Genomic DNA, 26,756 nt, shown 5'->3' with positions numbered 1-26,756 from the left:
TCCAGGAAATTGATCATTTATTTGTCTTTCACATGGGGTCTAAGAAGGACAAAGCATAGTTACTGATCTTCTAATTGCAAATATATAAATTCCAGTCATTAACAACTATACAAAGAGGACTCATAATACAGGGCAACAGTGAGGGCCTAATCAAAACCCAAGGTTCAAAGTTCAAAGTGAATTCCAGTTATGAACAACTACAAAATCAGGACTCGTAGTACACGATAACAGTGAGTGCCTTATCAACTGAAAATGCTTAGGGGCAAATAACAGGAGTGTGTTGCTCAAGATCTTCCTTGCTCCGTAAAAGCTTTTGCTCGTCGTGTACAAGTTGAGCAAGAACTTTCTAGATTTCTGTCCAACATTACATGGATCAAGCTTCTCACAGGAAGGAGTGAAGAGTTCACAGCAGGACCTGTGACTGATCACTGGATTTCAGACTGATAACCTCTTTAAAGTCTGGCTGGGAAACGTTTGGGCCTTACATAGACAAGCTAACAGAAAGTCAGAGAGGAACAGTGGACTTGGAACATTATTTCAAAATGAACACTGCGAATAAGACAAGGTGAGAGCAGAGTTAAGACTGATTTTCTCCTACGTTACTGCACGACTAACACATAGATCATCATCATTATGTGCCGTGTCACATGATGTGGGCAATCACGGTCTATGACCGTAATTGTTCAACAGAAATGGTTTGCTATTGCCTTCAGAAGAATGGGCAGTGTCTTTACAAGACAGGTGAGCCCAGCCATTATCAATACTCTTCAGAGATTGTCTGCCTGGTGTCAGTGGTCACATAACCAGGACTTGAGATGTGCACAAGACGACTATCCACCACTTGCTCCCATGACTTCTTCACGTGACCCTGATCGGTGGGGGGGGGGGGGGGGGGGGGGGTTGCTAAGCAGGTGCTACACCTTGCCCGAGGGTGACCTGAGGACATGACTGCATAAAAGAGGAGTGGGGAAGAGATTTCACTGAAACCTATGAATTTTGAAAGGCCTAGACAAAGTTGTAATGGAGAGGAGGTAGTGGGGTAGTCTAGGACCAGCGGGCACAGCCTCAGAATGCAAGGGCATTCTTTAGAACAGAGATGAGGAGGAATTTCTTCAGCCAGAGGGTGGTGAATCTGTGGAATTCATTGCCACAGACAGCTGCGGAGGCCAAGTTATTGGGTATATTTAAAGCAGAGGTTGACAGGTTCTTGATTGGTAAGGGCATCAAAGGTAGAATGGGGATGAGAGGGATAAGAAATCAGCCATGTTAGAACAGCGAAGCAGAATCGTTGGTCTGAATGGTTCAATTCTGCTTCTGTTGTTCTTATGGTACTCTGTGATCATGTGGGTTTCCTCCCACACCCCAAAGACATGCACGTTGGTAGGTTTGCCCTTCGGTGAGATGCGGAGTTAACTGGAATGTGGGAGGAACAGTTTACAGGGAAAATTATTTGAGGGACGGGATCACTCTCTGAGCTGGAGGAGAGTGGATGGGCCAAAACAATGTCATTGTGGTAAAGTTTTGGTAAAAAAGGTCTTAGTTCCCGGCAAGACAAAGTGGGCAAGACCGCAGCTGCAGGAATAGAAGAACGGTGTCATTCCTATTGTTTTCAAAGACACCTCAATACACTAAAGCAAATGAGTGTTGGGCATCTGTCACTACTGTTGCAATGTAAACACAGCAACCAAACTACACACGGCAAGCTCCCACAAACAATACTGCAAGAACCACCCGTTAGGTTGGCTTGGATTGATGAGGCCAGAGAAGATCTCCACTGTGGGTCTCCTTGAAAATAATACTGCAGGATCCTTGAAACCTACTGGAAGAGGGTTTAACTCATCAGAATAATAATTTAACATGGACTAAATGGGTCAAAGGGCCAGTTTCTGTACTGTAGTTCTCTATAGCTTCTCACCTGACAGTGTTGTGCAATTAAAGATCCCACCTTCGGTCCACAAGCCTTACTTCACAGGGCCTGAGAAAAACGCCAAGCCGTCGGGTCTGGGTGAAGCTGGCGTGCACACACAAGTGAGCACAAATAGACGTGCAAGCACACACGGAAGGTGTAGGTGTGCATTTGTCACTGCAGTGTGGTCGCTTTTGCATGGACAGGCCCTGAGCACAGTGGAGAGTTGCTCAAAGGGCAGCAAGTTTTCCAACACATCAAACCTACTGAGCAAAGCTGCCCACCGATAGGTGGCTGGGATTGCATCTACATAGCTGCAGAAGGGCAAAAAGAAGTCCGAGAAGAGGAGCAGATTAACACGGAGGCACAGATGGAGGAACAATAGAAATATCTCAGTCTTTTTAAACTTTCCCAGGTGCTGGCTAGGTCTGTCTACGTGAATAGCGAGTACAGGAACTAGTATCAACCTCAGCTGGTCCTCAAGTTTGATCATTTCTTCACAGCGGGTTATTTACAGGCTACTTGAAGAGGAAGCTGCCAGTCTCCTGCCAATGTAGATTCTGAAGAGGGGGAGAAAAAAAAGAGATACCATCAAAGAAAGAATCTCAGTGGCACCTGCAGAGTCTGTGTGCAGTTGTGCCTATTTACTGGAGCATGATAAATCATCTCCCCTCTAGCATCTAAGACATCTTCAAAAGGTGGCATCCATCATTAAGGACCCCCATCACCCAGGACATGCCCTCTTCTCATTGTTACCATCAGAGAGGAGGTACAGGAACCTGAAGGCACACACTCAACATTTCTGGAACAGCTTCTTTCCCTCTGCCATCAAACTTCTAAATGGGCGTCTACTTTACTATTTTTGAAATCTCTTTTTGCACTAATTATTTAAATTTTTTAGACATATTGTAATTTATAGTTTATTATTATATATTGCAATGTACTGCTGCCAGAAAACAACGAATTTTACAACATATGCCAGTGATTTTCAACCTGATTCTGATCTTCAGTGGGGGGGGGGGGGGGGGGGGCAACATGAGAGTCTTTAGCACAGTGCTTTACAATGCCTGCAATTAAGGTTCAATTCATTTCTTCAATTCCCAACATTCTCTGTAAAGAGTTTGTATGTTCTCTCTGTGACCGTGTGGGTCCCTCTGGATGCTCTGTTTCCCTCCCACACTTCAAAGATGCGCAAGTTAGAAGATTACTTGGTCACGTGGCTGTAATTGAGCGGGAAGGGCTCGTTGGGCCAGGGGGACCTGTTACCGCATTGCATCTCGAAACAAAATTATCTCAGAGCATGTCAGTCATTTAATTTCTTGTAGTCTCTCAGTGACTTGATATGACAGACATAAAAAATATTTGGTGCACATAAGACATGGGAGCAGAATTCGTCCATTTGGCCCATACAGTCTGCTTCGCCATTCTATCATGGCTGATCTTTTATCCCTCGGAACCCCATTCTCCTGCCTTCTCCCTGTAATTTTTGACATCCTTACTAATCAAGAACATATATATCTGCTTCAAATATACCCAATGACTTGTCCTCCACATCCATCTGATCCCCCACCCTCTGGCTAAAGAAATTCATCCTCACCTCTGTTCTAAAGGGATGTCCTTCTATTCTAAAGCTGTGGCCTCTCATCCTAGACTCCCTCACTATTGAAAATATCCTCTCCACATCCACTCTGTCTGGGCCTTTCAATATCTGATAGGTTTCAATGGGATCCCCCTCATTCTTCTAAACTCCAGCAAGTACAAGTCCAGAGCCATCAACCACACCTCATACATTAACCCTTTCATTCCAAGGATCCTTCTCATGGACCTCCTCTTAACTATGCATTTTGGTATAGACCAATTCCAAGAAAATGTTCTGACAAAATGTTCAGTAAGTCAGCCTCAAAGAGAATCAAACACTTACCCTACACCCAGCATTAGCAGGTGAGTTAACAGAAGTGAGGGGATGAGGAACACAACGAGCTCAGAACCAAAGAACCGTCCTTTCTTCATCACACTCGTCTTTCGGACACTCAGTCCTGATGAGTATTTTGGATGTTTAAACAAGAATTCCCTAGGAGTGTCAAGAAAAAAAAATCCATTTGTCATATCCATGCAATTAAACAACGATTTGTATAGATTATTTATTTGGAACTTAGATCACCAATAAATTTTGGCCTGCATACAGATTTTGAAATTTCATACACAGGGTGTGGCACAGCTAACTTACTTTTCAAAATTATCCGCTCTTTTTCTTAAATTTGTGAAGTTTCTTGTTCCCTACAAGCTCATGGGATCCAGAGAAAACAGTCCTAGCCTATCCAGTCTCTTCTTATAACTCAAACTCCTTACCCACACTAACATATCTGTCAATCTTCCCTGCACCCTTAATAACATAGGCGGAGTCGGAGTCACGATGGTGATAAATTGCGACTCCTTCACGTTCATCTACAAAAACAGCTTAATTTCTACCCTTGATGTATCTCTTTTCCCTTTCATAGTGGACAGTGTTCTGCTGAAGACCCACTAGAGTTACACTCAGACTTCGTCTCTTTGCGGTGGTGGGACCCACTCTCAGGATCTCACGAGCAGCTGCTTATCAATATCCCAACGACTCGGCTCAAAGATGAGAGTGCCTTCAGGGTTTTGAGGTTTCACGGCCCCAGGGATGGGCTGATTCTAAGCCAGGTGTTGCCAACTGAAGCGTTGCGGGAGAGAACAGAATATCAGGAACTGCTCCCGTACTCTCTTTCTCTCTCATTGGTTGGTGAGAGATTGTTGCCGACTCTCGAGTCACAGAACTTGAAAAAAAAGAGGCGCGGCAGACTTTTAACACCATAAATCAGCGAGTTGTTTTGTTCTGCCTCCGCTCTTGCTGTGAAATGAAACACCTCTCTTTCCCTTTATTACGGAGAGAGGGAATGAGGGGAAGAGAGGGGGAGAGGGGAGGGGGAGGAGAGGTGGGGAGAGGGGAGGGGAGGGAGGAGAGGGGAGGAGGAGGAGAGGGGAGGAGGGGGAGAGGGTGGAGGGGGAGAGGGTGGAGGGGGAGAGGGTGGAGGGGGAGGAGGGGGAGAGGGTGGAGGGGAGGGGGAGGAAAGGGGGAGGGGGAGGAAAGGGGGAGGGGGAGGAAAGGGGGAGGGGGAGGAAAGGGGGAGGGGGAGGAAAGGGGGGAGGGGGAGGAAAGGGGGAGAGGGGAGGGGGAGGAGAGGGAGAAGGAGAGACAGTGGCATGTCAAATTATCGGGTGAATGATTAGTTTTAGTTGTACTGCAGATCATGGTCTGCATTGGGGGCCTTGCTTTTGCATGCTTGGTGGGCAAACGGTGCTGATGCTTTTTTGAGGAAGTGGGTGGGGATAGGGGAGGGTTGTTGTTCTGCAGCTGCCTGTGCATGGGAGGGGGAGTGGGGGGGCCTTTGGGGTTCTAATATTTTAATTGTCATTCATTCTTTGGGGTTCACTTGTGTTTTCATGGATGACTGAAGAAAAGGAATTTAAGGATGTACATTGTATACATTTCTCTGATATTAAATGGGAATATTGAACTTTAGCCATCACAAATAGACACAGTAAACTGAGTATAAAGGAAAAGGGTAAGGGTATTTTATTTGCTTATTTTACTTAGAGAGCTAGCACAGTAACAGGCCATTCTGGCCCAAAAAGCCCACACCAGGTGAGGGTTAGTAACTGGTGGGTATCCCCTATTGGTGCCAGGAGCATGGCAATTCTTGCAGCCATTCTAAGCACAATCATCAGCATGTGTTGGTCTTCGGCACAAACAACGCATTTCACTCTATGTTTTGATGTGATGTGACAAATACAGCTAATGTTTAGAATCTAGGGCCAGGTTTTTCATGCAGAGGGTGAGCAGAATGAGCTGCCGGGGTAGTAGTTGAGGCAGGTACGTGAAAGGCATTTAAAAGCTACATGGATAGGAAAGATGTAGAGGGCCATGGGCCAAACACAGGCAAATGAGATAAATTTGGATGGGAACCTTGGTCAGCATAGGCCAGATGGACCAAAGGTCCTGCTTCCATGCTATGTGACTCTACTCCAAATGCCAGGTCTGTCAGGAACCGGATTTATTTAATTCTCCTGTTATAGACAAGTTGAACTCATGACCCTCATGTTAGTCAGTAACCACATCAGTAGCACAGAGTCGCAAGAGGACGGAACAGCAACTCACTTTGGGGGTACGTTTTCTGGTCGGCTGGACCAGTACCAGATCCACTCTGCGTGATTCTTCAGTAATTTCTCCAGCTCTATGCTCCTCTCCTGCGTCTCCTCGTCAGACTGTGGAAGCAAAAGACAAGAGGTTAATCATCAGCTCAGGCCGCAGGGTGTTCCTGCCAACCCGCGCACAACAACCAGTGGGATGAATCCACGCTTGCTCACAGAAAATATGTGCAAGAGCTTCAGCCGTTGGGTTTATACGTGGTGGTGCAAGAGCAAGGAACGTAAACAGGAATGGCCCATCTACCCACTCCAGCATGCAATGTAATCCTGTCTGAATCCGTGTCACGTCCACAAAACACCCAACAGCACTGACCCTTCAGCCCACTAGGTCTCTGAACATGATGCCAAGCTCCAAATAAATCTCTCCTGCTTGGACCCAAAAGGATTATAAGCCAGTAAACTGAAAAAAAAATACCACCAGGCTTAAGGACAGCATCGACCCCGCTGTTCATAGGACTACTGAACAGTCCCATTGTTTGATAAGATGGACTCTTAACATCACCATAGATAGATAGATACTTTATTCATCCCCATGGGGAAATTCAACATTTTTCCAATGTCCCATACACTTGTTGTAGCAAAAACTCATTACATACAATACTTAACTCAGTAATAATATGATATGCATCTAAATCACTAACTCAAAAGCATTAATAATAGCTTTAAAAAAGTTCTTAAGTCCTGGCAGTTGAATTGTAAAGCCATCTACCTCGTTATGATCTTGCATTTTACTGTTTACCTGCACTGCACTCTCTCCGTAAATGTAACACTTTATTCTGCATTCTGTTATTGTTTTTCGAACTGATGTGATGAAATTATCTGTATGGAGAGTGTGGAAAGCAACATTTTACACATGTACACACAAGGAAATCTGCAGATGCTGGAAATTCAAGCAACACACACAAAATGCTGGTGGAACGCAGCAGGCCAGGCAGCATCTATGGGAAGAAGCACTGTCGACGTTTCGGGCCGAGACCCTTCATCAGTCCTGACAAAGGGTCTTGGCCTGAAACGTCGACACTGCTTCTTCCTATAGATGCTGCCTGGCCTGCTGCGTTCCACCTGCATTTTACACATGTTACAGTAACTTACCAATTTATGTTTTAGCTGGCAATCATGTCCATCTATAATAATCCTACTTAACTGCAATTATTTCATATCCATCTATGCACTGGTTCCTTAAGGTTGTTATGGCTCCCACTACCTATTAAATGTTCCCAAAGGCGTGCATCTCAAATAGCTTCTGACAACCAAGTCCAGCTCCTGGCCTTCACCTGTGGCTTAGCTACTAAGCCCGGTGGAACCATTTCTACTGACCGGTGAAGGGACAAAGGCAGGTTACTGTCACCTTAAAACCAGTCACTTTGGGCAGATAGGGCTCATCAGCCGTGCTTGACAGCTCCTCTCGAAGGAGGAAAGCTCTAATCTCAAACCTCCACTGCCTTATGGCTATACCCACTCATGGGGAAAGCTTTGAGAATATGTCCCGAGGAAAACTCTGCAGCTGGAGGACCTAAGGAAGTCTTACGTTGAGTTTAATGCTAATTGGCAACTTCTACAAGCAATGCCGCTGGTGCTAAACTGTTTTGGTCCCTGCCATTCTTTCTGATCCATCAGCTGCACAGAGCTGCCTGCTACATGCACAACAGCTTGTTCTCCATATTGTACTGCCCAGGCTTGCGTATCATGTCGACAGCTGAGACACAACGTCAGTGGTCGATCACAGCCAACAGAGGGTCTCAGTCTATCCCCTACTCAGTTTCAGCTGCCTCTTTAAATGTTGCTCCTGTTTCTGCCTCCAGTATCTCCTCGCTTTCACAAAAGAATGAGATGCATAGACAGAGTAGATTCTTTCTCCACCCAGATTAGAATTTAAAAAGAAAGGGGAAGTAGTTTAATGGAGATGTGTGGCCAAGATTCCCTACACACAGAAAGCGGTGGGTGCCTGGAACAGGTGGTGATAATGATAGGGGGAATGAACTTCTTTGAGGACCAACACTTCGTCATGGTGGAGAGGCCAGTGAGTTCCTGAGATCCCAGGAGTGATGCCATCTGGAGCTTAGCTCCTGGTAAGATTGCCCCTGGTGGTAAGTTCAAGGGAGAGGACCTGGGCAAAGAGCAATCCAACCAGGACCTCAACAGTGGAGCTGGCGGAAGATGATGAGACATCGCAACAGTAGTGAAGGTGGAGGAAGGCTGCAGCAGCCGGTCATCTTGCACTCCATGCCACTCGATCCTGACCCAGATCCATCAAGGACAGTGTGACGACTGCCCGTGCATCTACCTCCCCATGTCAAACAAGGTCACACACAAGCAAGCAGGGAGTAATCCCTTTTGAGAACAAGCCCAACTCAACTGCTCACACTAAACAGAGGAAGTCCGAGGCACACACAAAATGCTGGAGGAACTCAGCAGGTCAGGCAGCATCTATAGAGGGAAATAAACAGTCAAAGTTTCAGGCCCAGACCCTTTACCAGGACATCAAAGGATATCCTTTTTTCTTTTGACACTGAGAGTGGTAGGCGCATGAAATGCACTTCCAGGGGTGGTGGTAGAGGCAGATACATTAGAGACATTTTAGAAACTCCTAGATAGGCACATGGACGGCAGAAATGGGTGCGATGAACGACAGATGATGTTAGAGTTGGTTAAAACGTCCCCACAACTTTGTGGGCCAAGTGCCTGTAATGTGCGGTATGTTTCATGTACTCTGACAGAGGCTTTGTGAGAGAGCACAGGGATGTGCAGGGAATGGAGGGTTATGGATCATGTGCAGAGAGAAGGGATTAGCTTAATTTGGCATCATGCTTGGTACAGACATTGTGGGACAAAGGGGCTCATTCCTGGGCTGTGCTGTTGATTGTTGTCTGAACTCTTGACTGGAACCCATCCACATCTGTCTTATCCAGGCTGGACTTCCCTGACCAACCACTCAAAGATCAGAATGTTATGGAAGAGAGGCATTGGTCACTGCGTCTCAGCAACCTGTCCACACCTACCTGCGTGCTGTTGCTGTCTCCAACGCTCCGAGTTTCAAACTCAGCAGAACCCTGGCACACCTGGGGGCTCATCAGTAAGGGTGGGCTGAAAGACAGGGTAAAGAGCATCTTATAAAGCACCATGGACTGATGTGGTCCTTCTGTGACCAGATGACGTCAAACCATGGTATAGTCATCAAGTTACCAGACTAGTAATCAGAGATCAGGACCATTTACCTAGAGCTTGGGAGAACATGTATCTGGGGAAAACATGTACCACCAGGCTCAAAGAGAGCTTCTATCCCTCTTGTTCAAATGTCTTGGAACACGAATTGAAAAAGGATTTGGTTTATTATTCGCGCGTGTTGCTTTGGATTTCCAACCTTTGTAGAATTTCTCGTCTTTTTGATCTATGATTGTCAAATATACCAAGATCCAGTGAAAAGCTTCTTACATACTGTTCGTACAGAGCAAACTTGGAAGGTCAAATAATAACAATGCAGAATAAAGTGTAAAAGCTAGAGAGAAAGAGCACTGCAGATGAACAGACCTCGTGTGCTGTTTACCAGTTTTGGTGCACTTTGCACTGCACTTTCTCTGTAACCGTAACACAATATCCTGCATTCTGTTACTGTTTCACCTTTTCTGGTATACTCCAATGTACTTATACACTCACTGGCCACTTTACTAGGTACTCCTGCACACCTGCTCGTTAATACAAATATCTAATCAGCCAATCATGTGGCAGCAAGTCAATGCATAAAAGCATGCAGACCTGGTAAGAGGTTCAGTTGTTGTTCAGACCAAACGTCAGAATGAGGAATAAATGTGATCTAGAGCGACTTTGATGGTGGAATGATTGTTTGTGCCAGACGGGGTGGTTAGAGTATCTCAGAAACGTCTGGTCTCCTGAGATCTGGGATTTACAGAGAATGGTGGGAAAAATAATTTTAAAAATCATCCAGCGAGTAGCAGTTCTGTGGGTGAAAACACCTTGTTAATGAGAGAGGTCAGACGAGAATGGCCAGACTGGTTCATGCTGTACCTAATAAAGTGGCCACTTTGTGTAGAATCTATACATTAGCATCTTCAGAAGTCTTAGGACTTCTCCTTTAACTCTCTGGGAACTGCAGCAATGTTAGGTCCTTCATAATTCTATACCTATCACTTTAATATCTCAGAACCTTTAATGTCTTTGAAAGACACGCAAACGTGATGGGATAAGCATTTATCAGTAACACAGACTCGTTTTTCCTGTCAGCAGTCTCAGCTTTAACAAGGGAGGAGAGGCAGGTCAGAGTACAAGCCAGGGCTTGGCCACAAACAAGGTGCCAAACTCTATAGCAATCACTCGACTACCCTGACTGAGAGCATGCCCAAGAATAATGAAGCAACTTTCCCACGGCAATCTCTGCTCTGCTCAGCATCAATACTGCCTCTAAAAAAGAGCTGACACACGCAGATCAGAGCTACTCGTCCTCACTGGAACTTGGAAGAATGAGATGTAATCAAATTTGACAGATACGCCTTTCTGAGGGTGTATCCTGTGAGGGACTCACTTTAAAAGCAATTATCTAGAACACAGGAGGAAAATATTTCAAAATAAGGGATTGCCCATTTCTGATCAGACCATAGGTGAAGGATGAAGGGAGAAAGGGAACACGAGGGGGAGCTTCTTCACTCAAAGGGTGGAACAAGCTGCACAGAAGCTGTGGATACAAGTTCAATTTCAGCATTTAGGAGTAATTTGGATAAGTACATGGATGGAAGTGGTATGGAGGACTATGGACCCAGTGGAGGTTGATGGGCCAGCACAGAGTAACAGTTTAGCACAGAATTGATGTGCCAAAGGGTCTGTTTCTCTGCTGTAGTGACTCCAATGAAGGTTAGGAGGAACATGGTCTATAGAACAGTACAGCACAAGTACAGGCCCACAATGTTTATCCTGAGTATGATGTTAAATTAAAGTATTCCCTCCTGCCTGCATATGATCCATATCCTCCCATGTTTGTACAGGAATATGTGCCTATTGAAAAGCCTCTATCATATCTATTTCCACCACCTCTCCCGACACTGCGTTCCAGGTACCCACTGCTCTCTTGTGTCTTTAAAAAACATTTACCCCACACATCTCTTTTATGGGGTGGCAGGATAGAGATACGTCTCTACCAAAGGAGGTGTAAGGTGCTCCTTCCCTCTGTTAGCCTGCACATCATCCTTAGGCAGGGAGTAGCACCTGCTTTAGCTCCCCCTCCCACCCAGCCTCCGATTGTTCTTGGCAAATCTTTCTGCGGAAGTGGTTTACCATTGCTTTCTGGGCAGTGTCTTTACATGATGGATGACCCCAGCCATTATCAATAGTCTCTAGCACAACCTTTCTTAGAAACACACACAAGATGCTGGAGGAGCTCAGCATGCCAGGCAGCATCTATGGAAAAGAGTAAGGCCCCAATGTTTCGGGCCGAGACCTTTCATCAGGACTGGAAAGGAAGAGAAGAAGTCACAGTAGGAAGGAGGGAGGAGGGGTGGAAGAAGTGCAAGGTGTAGGTGATAGATAAAACCGGGAGGGGGTGAAGTAAAGAGCTGGGAAGTTGATTGGTGAAAGAGATAAAGGGCTGGAGAAGGAGGAATCTGATAGGACAGGGCAGAAAGCCATGGAAGAAAGGGAAGGGGGAGGAGCAGCAGAGGGAGCTGATGGAACAGGTAGGGAGATAATATCAGAAACATCACTAGATTCAGGAATTAATGGTCTGTGAGAAGAAATAAGATGCAGCAGGCTGTTATGCAGAGGTTATTTATAAAGCAAGGTGACGGCGAAGATGGAGAGAAGAATTACCACATGGCATCAATATGGAGAGTCATCCCTGGACATCACTGGCGGAGATGCAACCATGCAAAGCCGTGCTCTTTAAGGCCGCATCCTCAGGGGAGCAGCATTAACGAAGCAAAAGGTGGGGACCTGACACTGGTGGAGACATCCATTAGGTGGGAGGGCAGGTTGGAAGGGATGAACAGACGGACCCTCTTTCTAGCCATTTTGCTGAGAGGGGCTATATCAGTACGACAAGTGAGATGAACGCGGAGTGAGAGGCAAATCAACCCCTAACAAACTGAGCTGCCAAGAACCCTTAGCAACCAGTTACATGGTACTTCACTTCAATGTCAGCTTTCCTTATTTGGGTTCAATCACCAAGATTCTTGTCAAGTCCCACACTAACACACAAGGCTGCTGCACTCCTGGGTCAGAGGTCAGAGCGGGAGGTAACGTCAGGATTAGGCGGTCACCTGTCGCAGTGGGAGCTTCCTCGCGAACTGTTCCTATCCGACTCGTGCTGTGCGTCCAGCAGGATCTTCTCCATGTCTCCGTTGTGGATGGAGCTGGAGGAAGGAATGTGCTCCAGTATCCGTGTGCCACTCTGCTGACTGTAGTTCAACTCCACCCATGAACCTGAGAGAGAGAGAGGAATTGGGACAAGGTGAGAGGACTCCGCATCCCAAGACACATTGACACCTCAATGTTATACAACCATTCTGTTTCAGGACAGGGGAATAGGATTCATTAACAAAATGTCATCAATCCAACAAAAACATACTGCACTTGTATAAAATTTGATTAGGCTGCACATGGAGCATTGTGTGTAGTTCTGGTTGCCCCATTTCAGTTCAAAAACTACGAGATAATGTTTCAGTTTTATAAAACTCTGGTTGGACCATACATGAAATATTGTGTTCAGTTCTGGTCCCTCATTAAAGAACAGATAGAAAAGTGCAGCACGTAAACTGGCCCTTTGGCCCATCTAGTCCATGCTGAACCATTTAAACTGCACCGAGACCATAGCTCTCCATAACCCTCCCATCCATGTACCCACCTGAACTTCTCCTAAAAGTTGCAATCGAGCTCACATGCACCACGTGTGCTGGCATCTTGTTCCACACTCTCACAACTCTCTGAGTGAAGAAGTTTGCCCTCATGTTCCCCTTACACTTTTCACCTATCACCCTTAACCCATGACTTCTGGTTGTAGTCCCATCCAACCTCAGTGGACAAAGCCTGCTTGCATTTACCTTGTCTATACCCCTCATGATTTTGTACAACTCTATCAAATCTCCTCTTAATTTTCAAATTTGCGTCCCAAAGAACAAAGTCCTAACCTCATCAGTCTTTCCTTATAACTCAAGCCCTCAAGTCCCGGCAACATCCTTGTAAATTTTTCTGCACTTTTTCAATCTTATTTATATCTTTCCTCTAGGTAGGTGACCAAAACTGCACACAATACTACAAATTAGGCTCCACCAACATTTTATGTAATTTCAACATAGCATCCCAACTCCTGTACTCAGTACTTAGATTTATGAAGGTGACTATGCCAAAAGCTTTCATTACGACCTATAATGCCACTTTCAATGATGTGGAAGCTTCAGAGATGGTGCAGAGGAGATTTACTAGGATGGTGCCTGGATTACAGAGCATGTCTTATGAGGATAGCTTGAGCAAAGTAGGGCTTTTTCACTTTGGAGTGAAGGAGGAAGAGAGGTGACTTGATAGAGGTGTACAGGATGATAAGAGGTACATAAGATGATAAGAGGCATTCATCGAGTAGACAGCCAGAGACTTTTTTCCCCAGGGCAGAAATGGCTAATACAAGAGGGTGTAATTTAAGGTGACTGGAGGGAAGTATAGGGTAAGTTCTTTACACAGAATGGTGGGTGTGTGGAACACTCTACCAGCTTGGTGGTAGAGGCAGATACATAAGGACAATTAAGAAACTAATCTTAGACAGGCACATGGATGATAGAAAAAAGGAGGGCTACATGGGAAGGAAGAGTTCAGCCTTAGAGTAGGTTAAAAGGTTGACACAATAGCACGAAATCAAAGGGCCTGTAGTGTGCTGTATAGCTCCATATTCACTCTTTATTTCAGGACTGGGGGACACAATTTGTTAACATAAAATGTTGATTAAATTACAATTTGAGTATTGCATGCAGCTCAGTTTGGGTCGCCCCATTGCAGGGTGGATGTGGAGTCTTTGGAGAAGGTGCAGAAGAGCACCAGGATGCTGCCTGAATTAGAGGGCATGATCTATCAGGAGGGGCTGGGCAAACTTGGGTCATGTTCTCTAAAGTGGGAGTCGGAGGGGAGACCTGGTAAAAATTTAGAAAATGATATAGATAGACAGAATTTTTCACACCAACAACCACCACTCCTCAACCAAGGTAGCAATGTCAAATACAGGAGAACACCCATTTAAGATGTGAGGGAGAAAAGTGTAAAGCAGATGTGTGTGGGGCAAACGTGTTAATAACAGAGTGGTGGGTGCCCGGAATGCACTGCCAGGGGTGGCACTGGAAGCAGATAGGATAGTGGCATTTATGGAGCTTTTAGATTGGTACATGAATATAGAGGGAATGGAGGGATATGGGTCATGTGCAGGCAGAATGGATTTATTTAGTTCAACATTATGTTCAGCACAGACATCGTGGGCTACGGGGGCCTGCTCCTGTGCTGTAATATTGTTTCCTTTTAAAGTTTGTAGGAATTTGTTGTGATAAAAGATATTTTTTTAAAGCTAAGATACATAACTCAGAACGTCAATGGCATCATAGTGAAAATCTGCAAGTTGGTATTGCTGAGGCTTTATAAGGCATTGGTCAAACCACCCTTGGAGTATTGTGGCAGTTTGAGGCCCTTTATCTAAAGGATATTTTAACGTTGGAGAGGGTTTGAAGGAGGCTCACAAAAATGACTCTGGGATTAAAAGGCCCATCATATGAGAAGCATTTGATGGCTCTGGGCCTGTACTCACTGGAATTCATCGAAACCTATGGAATATTGAAAGGCCTAAGTAAAGTGGACAGGGAGAAGATGTTTCCTATAGTGGGGGAGTCTAGGACAAGATGACACAGCTCAGAATAGAAGGATGTCCCTTTAGATAAGTGATGAGGAGGAATTTCTTCAGCTGGAGGTTGTTGAATCCATGGAATTCTTTGCCACAGACAGCTGTGAAGGGCAAATCATTGGGTATATTTAAAGCAGTGGTTATTAGGTTCATGATTACTAAGGGTGTCAAGGGTTACAGTGAGAAGGCAGGAGTATAGGGTTGAGAGGGATGATAAATCAGCCATAATTGAATGGCAAAGCAGACTTGATGGGCCAAATGGCCTAATTCTCCTCTTATGTCTTATGTTCTTATAAAGTAACACAGTACAGAAACAGGCCCTTCAGCCCAATGCTTGGGTGCTAACCCTCAAGCACCTATTTACACTCACCCTATCTTAGTCTCCCCACGTTCCCTTCTTCTCTAACATTCTACCAGCTCCCACACACTGGAGATAATTTACAGTGGCCAGTTAACCTAGCAACCCCACATTTTGGGACGTGGGAGGAAGCTGGGACTCTGTGACACAGCAGGTAGAGCTGCTGCATCACAGTAACAGGAGCCCAGATTCAGATGAGTTTATCATCAGAGATACTAAAGCGCTTTGGATTTCCTGGTTTACATGAAGCTCAGTTAACAGTGAACATGGCAACAATAAATGCAATGAGTAACACACACACAGGGTGCTGGAGGAACTTAGCAGGTCAGGCAGCATCGATGGGTGGAAATAAACTGTCAACGTCTTGGGCTGAGAACTTCCATCAGGACTGGAAAGGGAGGTGGAAGAAGCCACCCCTTCCCTCTTCTCTTCCAGTCCTGATGAAGGGACTCAGCCCAAAATGTCAACTGTTTATTCCCATCCACAGATGCTGCCTGACCTGCTGAGATCCTCCAGCACACTGTGTGTATTGCTCTTGATTTCCAGCATCTGTAGCACCTCATGTCAATAAATACAGTGAAAAGCGCAAAACCAATGAAACAAACACTACCTCATTATTTTTGCCCTTATTTATCATATTATATTCAATTTCTTATTATAGTTTATAGTACATTTTATGTCTTGCACTGTAATGCTGCAAAAAAAAAAACAAATTTCATAACACTAGCCTTAAACAAGATTCTGATAAAAGGGTGCAACATAGCAAAGGAGTGCCAACGTCTGTACTTTCTTGCCCTTGGAGAGGCCAGCTTGGTCCCAATGTTCTCAGAGATGTTACTGAAATTCTGAGATTTATGCATTGCACTGTAATTCATCTTGGCCTCTTTCAGCTTGATTTTTTTTCCTGTTCTTGCCGACTGGAGGGCTTGGTGGGTTTGGGTGATCAGTTAGTTTTTCTGCAAGGGAGGGGCTGGGATGTTTGGGGTTTGTGAGTTTTTGTTTCTTTTTCTTTTTGTGCGGGGGGGGGGATTGATGTCTTTCTTTCAACTACTTGTATGGCTTTCTGTACTCTATGGCAATCTGGAGAAGACAAATTTCAGAGTTGTATTCTGCATACACACTTTGATAATAAATGAACTTTTTGAACCTTTAAAGGAGGTTCAAGTCAACTACATTATTTCAAGGTGTTAGGAGAGGGGACACAGAACACCGTGTATCCCCATATGCTGATGAACTCTTACTTTATGTTAGTGTCCCTGTAGGTAGCAGTCCTGCTATTGTGTCATTATTAGGTCAATTTGGAGCCGAGTCTGGCTATAAACTGAACCTTCAAAAAAACAAATGCTTTCCTATTAATAACTTGGCCCTACAGATCTGACAGGAATCTTTGCCTTTTCCTTTATCTCAAGATGGTTTTGTATATCTAGGAATACACGTTACTCGCTCTTTTACATCTCTGTTTGAAGCTAACTACAAGCCTCAGGTTAGCCAAATGAAGGCTGATTTTGAGAGATGGCGCAGTTTACCACTTACTATAGCTGGGAGAATTCAATCAGTGAAAATGACTGTACTTCCCAGATTTCTTTACTTGTTCCAGTACTTGCCAGTTTTCTTATCTAAGTCATTTTTCAAATCAGTCGACCAAGCTATAACCTCCTATATTTGGGAAAATAAGGTCCCAAGGGTTAATAAGCACATTCTCCGAAGAGGTTGTGACATAGGTGGAATGGGCCTTCCTAGCTTTATTCATTATTACTGGGCATCGAACATTCAGAAGGTATTTTTTTGTCTTCACCAGCCAGATATAAGCTGGTGCCTGCTTGAGACACGGTCTTGCCACTCCTCGTCTCTCCAAGCTTTAGTGTATTCTTCCTTGCCATTGAGATCCTCTCAATTCACATCTAACTCGGTCCTGCTCTCCACCCTCAAAATTTTTAATCAATTTCGCTGCCACTATAAGTTCACATCAGCTTCAGTTTTGGGTCCCATTCATAGAAACCATCTATTTCTTCCCTCCACACTCAATTCAGTTTTTAGACGATGGGGTTTGAACGGTCTTCTGCGCTTTAAGGATTTGTACACTGGTAATATATTTGATAGTTTTGATAACCTGCGCAGTAAATATGGCCTTCCGCATAATCATTTTTTTTAAATATCTGCAGATTCGCCACTTTGTCAAGGAAAAATTTCCCTCTTTTGCTGATCTACCACTTGCTATGTTGTGGGGAAAACTGACTCTTAGCTTTAATAATAAAGGGCTGATCTCTGTTGTATACTCTCAGCTGATGTCTTTGGAAGTTCGAGATCTAAACAAAACTAAGACTAGATGGGAGGATGACCTTGGTATGGACCTGGCTGAGGAATACTGGGCAAAAGCATTGAATAGGGTTCATTCCTCGTCATCATGTGCTAGACTGGGGCTCGTACAATTTCCCGGGATAGACGCTGGCTGTGACAGGCGTTCCTTCTCTCCGGCTGGTTTAGTGCATGCATTTTGGTCTTGCCCTCAGCTTGATGGCTATTGGGCACTGGTTTTTAAAATTATCAGTGAGGTTTTGGGGGTGACACTGAGACCTTGCCCACTTATAGCTGTATTTGGTGTATCAGAGTTTCATTGTTCCGATATGATGCTTCAGGTTTAAATGCAAACCAGTCAGATATCATTGCATTTACATCATTTTTGGCCCTACATCTCCTACATCACGTAGGAGAATCTTGCTAGTTTGGAAATCTGCCACTCCCCCATCTGCAGCTGCTTGGTTAGAGGACGTAATGTTTTTTCTGAAACTAGAAAAGATTAAATGTACTTTGAGGGGGTCTGTGAAAAAGTTCTATTCGAAATGGGGACCTTTCTTGTCATATTTTGGGAGTCTTAAGGAATTACCTTCGAGTTGAGGGCATCTGATTGTACTTGGGAAGTTACCTCTCTTTTAACACGCATATGGTTTACCTCACAGGGTGGCTGATGAATTGTAATGTGAGTGTATTCTGGATCATCTGAGATGTTGTGGATATGTGTGGGCCTTCGTCTTGAAGTAGCGTGGGGCTATAGCTGTGAAATGTCCGTACTTGTATTTGTGAATTGTTGTATTGTAAATACATTAGCTGCCATGGTATGTTTGGGGAGGGAGGGTGAGGGGAGGTTTGTTTAGGGGTAAGATATAAAAGCAAAATGGAGGAAAATGTAATCCATTATGTATTCTGTATTGTGTCATTCCTTCAATAAAAATATATTAAAAAAAAGAGGTTCAGCTTCTCAATGAACACTTTTTACTCTCAAAAGTACCTCACGGTGTGATACGGAAATTCAAGTGTGTTGCAATGTAAGAAGCTGTAGAGGGTGGTAGGCTCAGCCCAATGCATCACAGGCACATCCTGCCCACCATCCGTAATACTATATGAAGCGCTGCCTCAGAAAGGCAACGACCATTACCCAAGTCACCATCATTGGAGCCATGCCATCTTCTTACAGCTACCAAAGGGCGGAAGGTCCAGAAGCCTGAAGATTCACAACAACAAGTTCAAGAACAGCTGCTTCCATCTGATTCCTGAACCAACCAGCACAACCCTACAGCTTAATAACACTACGACCGACTTTCACAAAAATGGACACAATGCTGCAGATGACAATAAACTTGACTTTGATGATGTAAAATACAATACTGCACACAGAGGTAATGTGCAAAAAAATGCTTAAAGTGACAAGGACAGAAGAGGTAGGCAAGTGGGTGTGAAAGTGGACAGCACTAGGGCAGAATCCCGATCTCCAGTGCTGGAGATAATGTTCTATGATCATAAACTTCCTCCAAGTGCCTCACATTCTTCCAACACTCAAAAAAAATGTGGGTTGTTAGGTTAATTGGCTGCTAAATATTGCTTCAAGAGTATGTAGGTGGGTAGTACAAACCAATAATTTCTTCCAATCACCTTAAAATTATGCACCCTCATATTAGCTATTTCCACCTTGGGAAAAAGTCTATGGCTATCCACTTTATCTATGCCTTTTATAATCTTGTACACTTCTATCAAGTCACTTCTCATCTTATTTACTTATTTATTGAGATACTCTGCGGAATAGGCCCTTTGAGCACCAGGAGGAAACCCACATGGTCACAGGGAAAATGTACAAACTCCCTATAGGATAGACGTGGAGCAAAGAAAGATATAGAAACAGACTCAACATAGTGGTTAGTACAACGTTTTACAGTGCAGGCGACCTGGGTTCTCTTTTCCATGAGAGGACTCTTCTTTAAAGCAATTTACAAACTTCCGAATGCAGAGGGTGTTCTTTCATGAGCTCTTCGGGCCTATGCAGCAATCTGTAGAGCGATGGGTTCCAAGGTATCTAGAGCACCTGAATTTGCTAATTGTTGACCTAACAAAAATCTTTAAGCCCTTGTGCTTTCTGTCTAATCTTGGTAAGTTTATTTTGACTGGCACAGGTTTTCCCACATTGTTATTATTTAAGCGGACTCCTCGCTGGATCCTAGCTTTGAGAAAGTTACACTTGCGGTGATGCCCTGAGGTTTTGTTTCTTATGAATAAACCCTGGTTGCCGTCTTCACATGGGAGTTCGTCTTTTCTCCGCACTTGGGTTCTGCCTTTGCCAACATGCACCATGACAAGTCTGCCAAGCACCAAGCTACTTACACTATATACTGACACATAATAAGGGGTACAATGTTTGTGCTGAAGGTGGGTACTGGATGTCTCAGGTTTCTTCTCACCCAGCTCTAAATGGGCATTGCAATTTCTTCCAGGAACAGGCATATTCTTCTTGTACACAGTAATAGAATCCTAGTGATGGTTACACATACAAGTGTTACGTACACTAATTACAGCAACACGCAATCTGGTATCAGTCAATTCGCTGAAGCATCCATTGTTAACCAGTTTCTGAATACGTCACACATGCCGCCCCCCATTATGGGTCAGACTTGTAAGGAATGGAGGAGGGTACAGAAGATGTTTGGCTAGACATTGCCTGGATTAGAGGGAATAGACTACAAGGAAAGATTGGACAAGCAAGGGCTGTTTCCTTTGGAGGAATAGAGGATGAAGGAAGACTTGTTAGAAATTTATATGAGAGGCATAGCCAACATGTTTCAAAAAAAATCAAGGTTGCAATGTCTAACACCAGAGATGTTAACAGTGAAGTGCGTCAGTGAACGCAATTTGACTATGCCCTGTGGGCAGCCCAGAGGTGTCACTGCCAACATAGCATGCACACAGCTTACTAACTCTAACCCGTACAGCTTTGGAATGTGGGAGGATACTAGAGCAGCCACAGGAAACCCACAGGGTCATGGTGAGAATGTGCAAACATCAGCAGGAATTGAACTCCAACAGCTGGCACTGTAATAGCATCCACTAAGTGCCACTCTACTGTATCACACCATGCATGCATTCAAGGTCAGAGGAGTAAGTTCAAAGGATATATATTTAAATTTAAAAATACCAAAGAGAACATAAAAACTCTTCACAGGCAGCTGTGGGAATTGAACCCTTGTCTCCTGTACTCTAAACTGTTGAGCTAACCACTATGCCACTGTGTAACCCTATGATTGGTGTGTACTGGAAAGTACTGCTTGGGGTGGTACTGGAAGCAAGTACAATATAGGTTCTTTGACAGGCACAGTGATGTGCAACAATGCAGGAACAGAGTCTGGTTTAATTAGGCATATAATTACTTGTTTAATACTATAATTACTAGTTTTCTACTGGTGTGGCCGTCATTTTCTAAAGACGGAACGCAAATCCGTGGTCGACTCCATTACTCCTCACTGATTACACGTCGAGCAAGATTGAAATTGATGAGGATGACAGCAGAAGACACGTGGGTGTTTAGTTTGCCGTCTGCCTGCATTTGACCAATATATCTATAACACACACACACACACACACACACACACACACACACACACACACACACACACACACACACACACACACACACACACACACACACACACACACACACACACACACACACACACACACACACACACACACACACACACACACCTACCTGCTGGAGGAAGGTACAGGTTTAATCACCTCAGTGCAGTGTTTTATTAAATGGGTTCCATGCTGTTTCTCTGTTTTGTGGCTGCCTGCAAGAGGATAAATCTCAGGGTTGTATACAGTATACATACTTCAACAATAAGTATACTTTGAAACTGTGAAAATTTATTCATTTAATTAAAGTTCCTTGCCACTCCCGCCGACTAAAGTGCCAAGGAAGATTGAAATCATCGAGGCGAGTAAAGAAGGTGAAATGGGCGTTCAGTGCTGTCTACCAGCGTTGTCAAAGGACGACGTCCCTCTTCCTCTCCCTGCTGCTCCTGAGGGGTGATCCTTGCGTTCCAATGATCTCTCTCTCTCAAACAATGCCATCAGAGGATGATGCCAGAGCAAGGTTTAATCAACGCGGTTTGTGGATTGTGCTCTGAGGTTCGTGGTATGATGGGCTTCCATTTGCTGGTCGCTCCTTTTTTTTTAGCTATTTTAGAAACATAGAAAACCTACAGCACAATACAGGCTCTTCTGCTCACAGAGTGGTTGGTTTTGGGGGATTTTCAAACAGGGCAGCCTGCAGGTAATGAACTTGGAGCTGAACTGAATATGCTGGACTCTTTTCAATTTTGTGTTTTATATGCAAAATGCTGGAGGAACTCTGCAGGCCAGGCAGCATTGATGGAAAAAAGTACAGTCGCTGTTCTGGGACAAAACCCTTTGGCAGGACTTGAGAAAAGTGCTGAGGAGTAGATTTGAAAGGTGGGGGGTGGGGGGGAGGTGATAGGTGAAACCCAAGGGGGAGAGATGAAGCTAAGAGCTGGGAAGTTGATTGGTGAAAGGCCCTGGGAGAAAGAAAAAAGGGGGGGATGTAAAGTGTTGTTCCTCTGACCTAAGTGTAACCTTATCATGAAAGTGGAGGAGGCCATGAATGGACATATCAGAATTGGAATGGGAAGTGGAATTAAAATTGGTGGCCACAGGGAGATCCCGCTTGTTCTGACCGTTGGAGCGTAGACGCTCGGTGAAGCCGTCTCCCAACCTACATTGAGTCTCACCAATATACAGAAGGCCCCACCAGGAGCACCAAACACGGTATATGACCCCAACAGACCCACAGTTGAAGTGTGCCTCACCTGGAAGGACTGTATAGGGCCCTGAATAGTAGTGAGAGAGGAGTTATAGAAGCAGATGTAGCACTTGTTCCGCTTTTGGCCCGAAACATTGACTGTGTTTTTGTTCCATAGATGCTGTCTGGCCTGCTGAGTTCCTTCAGCATTTTGTGTGTGTGTTGCGTGGATTCCAGTATCTGCGGATTTTCTCATGTTCGTGTTTTATATTCTGGCGTTTCACACTTTTTTTGGTTGCCTTTTGCACGATTTGTATTTGTAGCGCGAGAGAGGGGTTTTGATGTTTTTCATTGAACGGGTTCCCTTTTTTTTTGTTTTGTGGCTGTTTGTGGTAAGACAATTCTCAGTATTGTATATTAATATATACACACACTTCGATCATGAATGAACTTTGAATCTTTAAATGTTTCAAAGAACACTTATTAAAGTACTATAATTACATAGTGAGTTACCCAATTTATAGAAGTATATAAAGTATTATATATTACTAGTTTAATACTATAGAATTACTCATTTAATTAATGGAACACAGCATCATGACCGAACGGCTTGATCCTGCATGAACTGATCTGTGTTCAATGCAACAGTGAAAATTTGGCTCATTAGTTAATAGCTAATGCATTTAAAGCTGTTCATCTGCCAAAATAATTCTGCCCATACCCATTTCAGATTAGTTCCAGCTTAATCTTTTGACAAGGTGTTACTTGTGCCTCAACTTTAATACGTTGAGATTTAGTTCCCTAGGTTGTTCGGTGTTTGTACGCTGATCTACATCATTGATCTTTCGGAGTCACTGCACCTCCTCCTTCAAACAGAAGGACTACAGCCACTTCAAGATCCCCACCATCCGGGCCATGCCATCTTCTTGCAGCTACCATTGGGCAGGAGTTGCAGAAACCTCATTTGTTCCAAGACTTCCCTCTGGTCCTAGACTCCCCCACTAAACATAATATGCTCTCCACATTTACCCTATCAAGATCTTCCAATATTCAATAGGTTTCAATGAGATTGCCCCTCATTCTTCTAAATTCCAGTTAGTACAGGCCCATAGCCATCAAATACTCTCACTCAGTCCCGTGCTACTAAATCTGATTATGTATGCTTGTCTATCCTCTCCCCAACTAAGTCTAAGACATGACATAAATTACCTCTATTGTATGTACTCCCTCACCCTTACCTGCTAGCCTATCATGGCACTCTCTCACTGACTAAAACTATTGAACTCTTCCAATAGTTGCATAGATACAATAGATCAGAGTTGGATTTTATAGTATAATCAGTTAATAGGAATCAGGTAGCACAATAGCATAGCGGCTAGCACAACGCTTTACAGTACCAGCGATCCAGGTTCAATTCCCGCGGCTGCCTGTAAAGAGCCTGCAAATACTCCCCATAACCATGTTTCCTCCCACAGTCCAAAGAACTACCGGTTGATAGGTCAATTTGTCATTGTAAATTGTCCAGTGATTAGGCTGGAGTTAAACAGGGGATTACTGGGCTGTGCAGCTCAAAGGGTTGGATGGTCTATTCCACGATGTTTCTCAGTGAATAAATATGATTAACATAACGGGCTGAATTTGGCAGCAGCAATCAGATTAACAGGTTAAGTCATCGAAACATCTGGACATCTCAGACTATAGTTAGTACAGATGAATTTAGATAATCTGCTATCTCAATAGCTTAGCAGAGTCACAGAACAGAAACACATCCTTTGGCCCATCCAGTCCATGCCAAGCTGTTATTCTGCCTCTTCCGATTGACCCACACCTGGACCACAGTCCTCCATAATCCTCCCATCCAAATACATGTCCAAGCTTCCCTTAAATTTTGAGATTGAGCCCATATCCACCACTTCCTGACAGCACACTCACACCGAACTCTGAGTGAAGGAGTTATCCTCACGTTCCCTTTAAATATTTCAACCTTCACTTTTAACCCATGACCTCCAGTTCTAGTTTCACCTAATCTCAGCGGGAAAAGCCTATCTATTCCCCTTATTATTTTGTATTACCTCCATCAAAATCTCCCCTCATTCTCCTATGCTCCAGGGAAGAAAGTCTTACCCTATTCAACCTTTCCTGATAACTCGTGTCTTCAAATCTTGGCAAAGCTTGATACCCGGAGCACTGGGTATTGTAGGGGAACAAATTGCAAGAGCTAATAGTTCATAAACAAGGAAGTGGACTGTGCTAATGTGGTAACAGGGAACTGCAGACAAAGACATGGAATGCAGCAGTGACAACACCCAAGTTTCAGGAACAGCCAGAATTTTCGAGTGGCTACCTATTTTTCTACTTCCCATTCTATCAATTTGGTCCCTGGCCTCCTCTGTTGCAATTAAGCCACTCTCAGATGAAAGAAGAAACCCCTCATATTCCGTCTGTGTAGCCTCCAACCTGATGCTATGAACGATGAGTTCTCTAACTTCTGGTAATTTCTCTTTCTTTCTTTCTTTTTCCATTCATTTTGGCTCTCCTTTTATCCCTTTTTTCCTCCCCTGCCAATCAACTCCCCCGGCTGCCCTTTCTCCTTCCCTTTCTCCCATGGCCTACTCTCCTCTCCTTCAGCTCTGTACCTCTTCCACCTATCATCTCCCAGCTTCTTACTTCATCCCCCTTACCTACCTTCTGCCTCACCCTATTATCTTCTACCTTGTTCTCCTTCCCTTTCACCCCTCCTTCTTCTGGCTTCTTCCCCCTTCCTTTCCAGTTCCAGTGAAGGGTCTCGGCCCAAAACTTCAATGCAAAACATAGATGCTGCCTGACCTGCTGAGTCCCTCTAGGATTTTGTGTGTGTTGCCCTAGATTTGTGTTTCTATTTATGTTATGGTGTACACACATTGTTGTCATAGAAAATGGATTAAATAGAGACAGGAATGCAGTAGCGGTGACTCCCAAATTTCAAGAACATCACTCATTATAATGTGCACCCATTGTTGTGATTTTTTTTTTAAAAATCGGATTTGCAGTGAAACCTGAGGGTAATTACTTTATCCTGTAAGCGGGACCTAGTCTTTTACTTAAGTATTCCTGTAGCCACCATTTTGTTACTAAAATGTAGTTTTTCTGTTAATCTTGTCAACTGAGAATAAAAGAGCTGTAAAAGCTCAATCAACTAATCCACTTGGGCATGAACTTGGGCAATTTATTAAAAACTGGTATGCCAGCTCAGTCCTGAAGAAGGATCTCAGCCTGGAACGTTAACCGTTTATTCATTTCTAGAGTCACTGCCTGACCTGCTGAGTTCCTCCAGCATTTTCTGTGCAGTACCAAGTTGACTGGTCTCCTGGCACGCACCAGTTTTAAAATAAACTGCCTGTTACTTTGAACACCAACTCCGTGTGGCCTTTCAGTTTGCTCCTTCACCGAGTGACGCTATCTTTGAGCTGTTTAAAATCACCAAGGTCACACCATTTCAACTCACTGGGACTTCCAGTTCCCATGCTGCCTTCAAACTCCTGTGTTTTCTCTACAGCAGGGGTTCCCAACCTTTTTTATGCTATGGACCAATACCATTAACCGAGGGGTCAGTGGACCCCAGGTTGGGAACCTCTGCTCTCCAGCCACTGGGTTCACTAATTACAGAGTTATACAGTAGCGAAACAGGCCTTACAGCCCACCTTATCCACACCTACCTGAGCTAGTACTATTTGCCTGCATCTAGTCCACGTTTCTCCCTGAACCATGAACACTACCTCACTATTTTTAACTCTGTAATATTTTGTAACTCAGTAACTTTTATGTCTTACACTGTACTGCTGCCACAAAACACCCAATTTCACAACATACAGTACAAAAGTCTTAGGAACAAATAGATGGCTAGGGCGCCTAAGACTTTTGCACAGTACTGTATTTGTCAAACAAGCTGGATGAACTTAGCAGGTTGGGCAGCATCCGTTGAAAGGAGCAGTCAACGTTTCAGGCCGAGACCCTTCATCAGGACTCATCAGGTCTCGGCCCGAAACATTGACTGCTCCTTTCAACGGATGCTGCCCGACCTGCTGAGTTCATCCAGCTTGTTTGTACGTGTTGATTTGACCACAGCATCTGCAGTGTACTTTGTGTTTACTGTATTTGTCAATGTGGACCAGAGAGCAAGTTTGCAAATCTAGCGGGAGCAAAGGATGTTGGGAATGGTGAGGGTGGAGAACCGCGGGAGGGGTGTGGGACAGGTGGCAGAGAAGGAGTGCCAGGGTGGGGGATGATGCAGGTGCAAACACACCCAGCCCTGAGACACCAGGCA

The 26,756-nt window shown here is 44.3% G+C and overlaps 1 protein-coding gene across 2 annotated transcripts in view; it reads right to left on the bottom strand.

Moving 5' to 3' along the window:
• LOC140726139 (BCL2/adenovirus E1B 19 kDa protein-interacting protein 3-like) overlaps nucleotides 1–26,756 on the bottom strand; it is a 51,400-nt gene continuing 24,644 nt past the window's right edge. For both annotated transcript variants that reach the window (XM_073042112.1, XM_073042111.1), the window contains exons 2-6: nucleotides 12,400–12,562; nucleotides 9,136–9,220; nucleotides 6,087–6,193; nucleotides 3,828–3,977; nucleotides 1–2,466 (exon numbers count right to left, since the gene is read on the bottom strand). In XM_073042112.1, coding sequence (XP_072898213.1) covers nucleotides 2,418–2,466; nucleotides 3,828–3,977; nucleotides 6,087–6,193; nucleotides 9,136–9,220; nucleotides 12,400–12,562 — 554 coding nt within the window. In that variant the 3' untranslated portion in view covers nucleotides 1–2,417. The remainder of the gene's footprint in view (nucleotides 2,467–3,827; nucleotides 3,978–6,086; nucleotides 6,194–9,135; nucleotides 9,221–12,399; nucleotides 12,563–26,756) is intronic.

This window comes from Hemitrygon akajei, chromosome 4 (assembly GCF_048418815.1).
Source record: "Hemitrygon akajei chromosome 4, sHemAka1.3, whole genome shotgun sequence".
NCBI classification, from domain to species: domain Eukaryota; kingdom Metazoa; phylum Chordata; class Chondrichthyes; order Myliobatiformes; family Dasyatidae; genus Hemitrygon; species Hemitrygon akajei.
The sequence above is the reverse complement of the archived record's forward strand: the minus strand, read 5'-3'. Positions and strand labels throughout refer to the sequence as shown.